This window comes from Limulus polyphemus, unplaced genomic scaffold (assembly GCF_000517525.1).
Source record: "Limulus polyphemus unplaced genomic scaffold, Limulus_polyphemus-2.1.2 Scaffold127, whole genome shotgun sequence".
Lineage (NCBI taxonomy): Eukaryota > Metazoa > Arthropoda > Merostomata > Xiphosura > Limulidae > Limulus > Limulus polyphemus.
Window position 1 is genome coordinate 272,199 of NW_013665737.1, and position 5,547 is coordinate 277,745.

The 5,547-nt window shown below is 36.2% G+C and overlaps 1 protein-coding gene across 1 annotated transcript in view; it reads left to right on the forward strand.

Annotated features, from left to right (window-relative positions):
* Positions 1-618: 618 nt before the first annotated feature.
* LOC106473141 overlaps positions 619-5,547 on the forward strand; it is a 7,918-nt gene continuing 2,989 nt past the window's right edge. The window contains exons 1-3 of the mRNA XM_013933825.2: positions 619-1,396; positions 2,467-2,555; positions 4,542-4,764. Of these exons, the coding sequence (XP_013789279.1) occupies positions 709-1,396; positions 2,467-2,555; positions 4,542-4,764 (1,000 nt within the window). The 5' untranslated portion in view covers positions 619-708. The remainder of the gene's footprint in view (positions 1,397-2,466; positions 2,556-4,541; positions 4,765-5,547) is intronic.

A 5,547-nucleotide genomic window follows, 5' to 3' on the forward strand; every position in this document is an offset into this window, starting at 1 on the left:
AAGCTACACAATGGGCTATCTGTGCTCTGCCCACCACGGGTATCGAAACACGAATTCTAGCGTTGTAAGTCCGCAGACATACCGCTGTACCACTGGGGGCAATGTCAAAGAGAAAGAGCCTGCTAAAAATTGAAACCACGAGTCATTTAATTAGAGAATATTTCAAGTGGGCACGAGTGTCCTACAGTAAAGCGTTCACTCCTGACGAATAACACATGATTACTCGAAACCAGAAGGCTTACGCGGTGGCATATTAATAAAACAAGAATGAACAAGAACAAAAAGATTGGTAAGAATGAACGTGAACTACTAATTTGTTCTATGATAGTTATGTGAATTATACTGTCAATCCAATACTACATCTTTGGTTTCCAACGCCTAAACGGATGAATAGATATGACACTTAGTAAATATTGCCAATTCCACAGTCTGCACTTATACAATGCAAGTAACAGCTGGCAAAATATCGATTCCCGTGTCGCAACTAACGTGATTGGATAGTGTTTTCAACATAGAAACCAATCACCGTTCAGCCTCAGAACACACAGCATAGTAATACGACCTAATTTCGATCGTTCGTTTTCCAAGGAAGGTTTCCCTCTGATATATAAGGCAGTGGTGATAACTTTACTGTTGTATTTCCTCTTTCAGGTCCTCTTTCACAAAAACTGAGAATTAAACTTGCTTGAAGAAAGTGGTTCAGTCACCATGACTCTTGGCCCAGCAAAATGTCATCAGAACAACACCCTTCAGGTGCATCGTAGAAGTCCTTTCGCTCACAGCGTACCGGACTTGCGACAACTTTATCGGTCACCTACACCGGCGTCAGCTTCATCTAGGTCGTCAAGGAGATCGAGTAAGGACAGGGTGAAGTCAGCCCGTATAGCCCTGAAGAAAGGGAGAGGTATAAGAACTGAGCGCCGAGGTCCTTGCCAGTCTCGAATTACGGCCCAGTCAGGCTTTTCTCCTGCTCGAAGCCGAAAGTCATCTGCGTGGGTAGAATGTGATATAGATCCGTGGACACAGTTCAGACCACAGACCTATACTATCCCCAATCAACTCATCGAACGACTTAGCCGGTCCATGGAACAAGACAAGGTCATTGACTGCTACCGTTGTCGCAACTTTAGTGTCACCCAAAAGGGGGTGATGAATCTGGGTGATTTGGTACGGTACAGATCGAGGTCAAATGTCAGTGAAGCTTCCATTTTCGTCGACGACGTTCGAAATCAGACTTTCTCGGTCGGTGCTAACTCACAGCATCGCACGACAAATCTATCCGACCGTTACAGTGTAAAACTGCTCGGTGTAGAGAACGTGGGCAAGTCTCGTTTAATTTCCCAATTTATGACATCAGAGTTCCTCACGCCGAACGATGATCCCATCACTATAACTGGTAAGTAGCCAGCTCATACCTTATGATTTGTCTTCATAATTCACTCTGGTTTTTGCAAGTATCTCGTAGCACTCACATACACACACACAACAAAAAAAAAACACTTTTAGCTACATACTAACATTTTTTGTAATAAAGAAAAGGAGAACAGTTCCGAATGACAGAGTTTATTTATTTTTTATTAATGATCTGTTTATTTAAAATACATATAATGTTTGATACAATAGCATTTTTTTAAAGAATAAATGCTCTCGTGAACATGTTCCTACCTACTTAGTATTTTGTAGAACGTGCCGAGAATTAACATTTGCTTACAATTTGCTTGTGAAATGGTTAAAAAAAAGGTTTTACCAAGAGAGGGGGGGGGGGTTGTAATTTACCCAAAACCATTTAAAAAAAAACGGGGTGATAATAAGTGCGTGTCACTCATATCCAGTATTGTATATAACATTTTACGTGTACATATCTACATGCTGCTATATGGTTAATCTACCAATATATGAGAATATATTATAAACATATTCTATGAGTGAGTGAAATCCACAAAATGTTTTATAAAGTACTCTTATTATGACAAAAATAATAAAAAAGCAATAATCAAATATTAAAAACTCGTATTAGTATTCCAGACGTACGTTACGGAGTATACGAACCTTAACTTACTGTCTTATATTTACAAAAGTCTACAGTGTGGTTAAACTTTGTTACTCCGAGTTATTTTTGTATATAAGATTACTTGGATTTAGTTTTTGATATTCTTCTTACAATTATATAGAATGGAGTTTCTAGCGGAGGTTTTCGCTGCTTGATCAAGAAGTATTGCAAAAACTACATGTTTACAGGGGACTTCTTTACACCCTGAGAAATGTTGATTAAGCAATTTTTCGGCTACAAAACCTGCTGGTTATCCTTTGAAGTTTGAGTTATGTGTAAAATTTTAACATACACTGACTGCTATGTATATCTAGCATTGCTTATTAGGGACACAGTTTTAAATCCTAAGTGTAAAATACTATAAATTTGTTAAGTTGTTTAACAATGATCTATAATTGTTTTTCTCGTATTTTAAGGTGCTCATCAAGAACAGAGTGTATCTATCTTGCTTGATGGAGAAGAAACAGAGCTTCAGTTTGAGCAGAAGAATAACCCTCAGACATGGGTAAGTAACTCTTTATATCAGTTGAACTGCTGCCTACAGAAGAAAATGAAGATAACGATTAGTGTATTAATTGCTGCCTACAGAAGAAAATGAAGATGACGATTAGTGTATTAATTACTTATTTTACAACACAGTGTTATGTTTGCGGACTTATACTGCTAGAAACCGGGTTTCGACACCCGATATCCGTGGTGGGCAGAGCACAGATAACTCTTTGTGTAGCTTTGTGTTTAATAACAAACAACATCAAAGACCACCATTTACATTACTACAAAATGATAAAAAAAAAACCTTTAAAGAAAGGCCCACCTTTTGAAAGCGCTCGGGTTTTAGGGTTTTTATGATTTTGTATCAAGACTTTTCAAGTTACGTCTTTTTCTGACATCATGAATATACATTGTTACGTCATTACATTTTACGAAACATTGACGTCATCTTAAATATACACGTCACTGTTCTTTGTGTAAATAGTGACGTCATACGTTCCAGGAAAGAGTGTCGTCAATTCTGTTACTAATATGCTCTTCGTCGCTAACAGCCTCTAAGAAAAATTAACCTTTATTTCACTATGCTAATACTAAAAAAGAACGCCAAAGAACAAACTGCTAAGGACATGGTAAAAAATAGTATATCTTTTCATCTCGTTAGCTGTTTCTTTTTTATAAAGACCCACTGCTTGATATTCATCACCCAATACAAATACGCCCTCAAGAAAGATAATCAAGGCTAATCTAACAGAAGCGAATGGTAACTCAGCTCAAGTTTTGGAAGTAAAGAGTCACAATGTTATCGAGAAAGGTCAGGCTTCTTCTACTTTAGGTTACTGGATCTACACTTTTATTAATTCTAAAGAGTGTGGAAACCTCAGGGAGAAAGTCCAGCTGAAACTACACTTTTACTAATTCTAAAGTGTGTGGAAACCTCAGGAAGAAAGTCCAGCTGAAACTACACTTTTATTAATTCTAAATGTGTGGAAACCTCAGGGGAGAAAATCCAGCTGAAACTACACTTTTATTAATTCTAAATGTATGGAAACCTCAGGGGAGAAAGTCCAGTTGAAACTACACTTTTATTAATTCTAAAGTGTGGGGAAACTTCAGGGGAGAAGTTCCAGCTGAAACCACACTTTTATTAATTCTAAAGAGTGTGAAAACCGCAGGGGAGAAAGTCCAGCTGAAACTACACTTTTCACAATTAAAAGCAAAGCAAATAAAGAGAAATATCGCACAGGCTTTCAATTAAAGGATCACTTTTGTTTTTGATAAAGGTCAAACGCACCCAGTTTACCTTTCTAAAGGTCAGCTGTATGCTTCATATCGTTAACCTACAAATGTAAAAAAAGTGACAATGAAGAACATGACACTTTCTCGAATTTAAGTTCCACTATATCTACATTATATCACCATCTCCATACATATCCAAACGTAAGTCATTACTTACTAAGAGCAGCAGTAACATAATTAATTATTAAATATTAATCGACTACCTTACACAGACAATTAATAATATTAGTTCTATAAATCAGTTTTTGAAAGGGTCGTAAATCTTGTCTTGGCAGAATAAAAATCAACATGGACATATGTACAAAGAAACGTTTATTACGTCATCTCTTTATCGCAAGGACATGCTTGATACTCATATTTGTGTTAGATATCCTTAGGAAATAATAATTCTTACGACGAGAGTGACCTTAAAGTGGTGACATATTGTAATAATTATGTTACGGTATTTGATTTTCTACCATTTAGTCTCGATTCACTGTGTTGTACTTGGTTTGACGAAGTGCGTATATTGAATGCCGGAATTAAAATTTATTTCAACACAAAATTTTAGCATAACAGCTTCACTTTTTGAAAATTGCACATATAATTGTAAGGTTTTATACACTGTTTTAAGATTACGATATAAATATGATTTATGTGCACACAACTGCTAGTTTATTATCAAATCACTATGTTTACCATGACTATTTTCATGCTTTTCCAGCAGTTTGACGAGGACATCTTCACAACAACCCAAGCTTTCGTTGTAGTATACTCAGTAACCGACAGGCGGAGCTTCCAGGCAGCAGCAAGAATAATTACATCCCTGCGATACTTTTGTAGCAAGCAGTCCGAACAATGCAGGGGAAAAAGCTTAACTCAGAAAGCTATCATTCTGGTCGCAAACAAAGCAGATCTTGCACGTTGTAGAGTTGTATCAAAAGACGGTAAGTGACAACAAATACGAAAAAAAATTTTTTGTAAATTTTTTTGGGCAATTTAACTTTTAAGAATTACTTAAAATAGACGGTTAAACTTTTAGTTGCACACATTTTTTAACATGTTAAAAATAAAAATGTTAGGATTACTCTTAGTTCAAGATGCTTATAGTGCACATTTCTGCAGAAAAACAAAGGAGAAGAAACAAAATAGAAAAATATTTAAATTTCAAAAAACTCGTGCAAAGCAATTATAGATGAAAAAATTCTGACAACCGGATGTTTCTGTTTAATATTTTCATGCTGCGGAAAGTACAAAAACTGACTAGAAGTAAATTAGAGCCAATCACCAATACAGTAGAAATTATTTACATATGTGCGAGAACTTTTTAAAGCTCGTTCGCAAACACTTTAAAAATCTCTGTTAATTAATGCTTATATTTACAAAGAATATTTATTCATGGATATTTTTTTTAATTAAAAAAATCAAAGTCAATTTGACATTTTAACGTTTGGGTCAAAAATAGAGTGATCTTCTATCATATTGACTGCCATGTCCGTTCTCTGAATAAATCTGTCTGTTTGCTTAATTGACCTATTATGTGTCTTCAATCTGTTTGTCTGTTTTGAATGTCGCGCAAAGTTACACGAGGGCTATCTGCGCTAGCCGTCCCCAATTTAGCAGTGTAAGACTAGAGGGAAGGCAGCTGGCCATTATCGCCCACCGCCAACTCTTGGGCTACTCTTTTACCAACGAATAGTGGGATTGACCGTCACATTATAACACCCCCA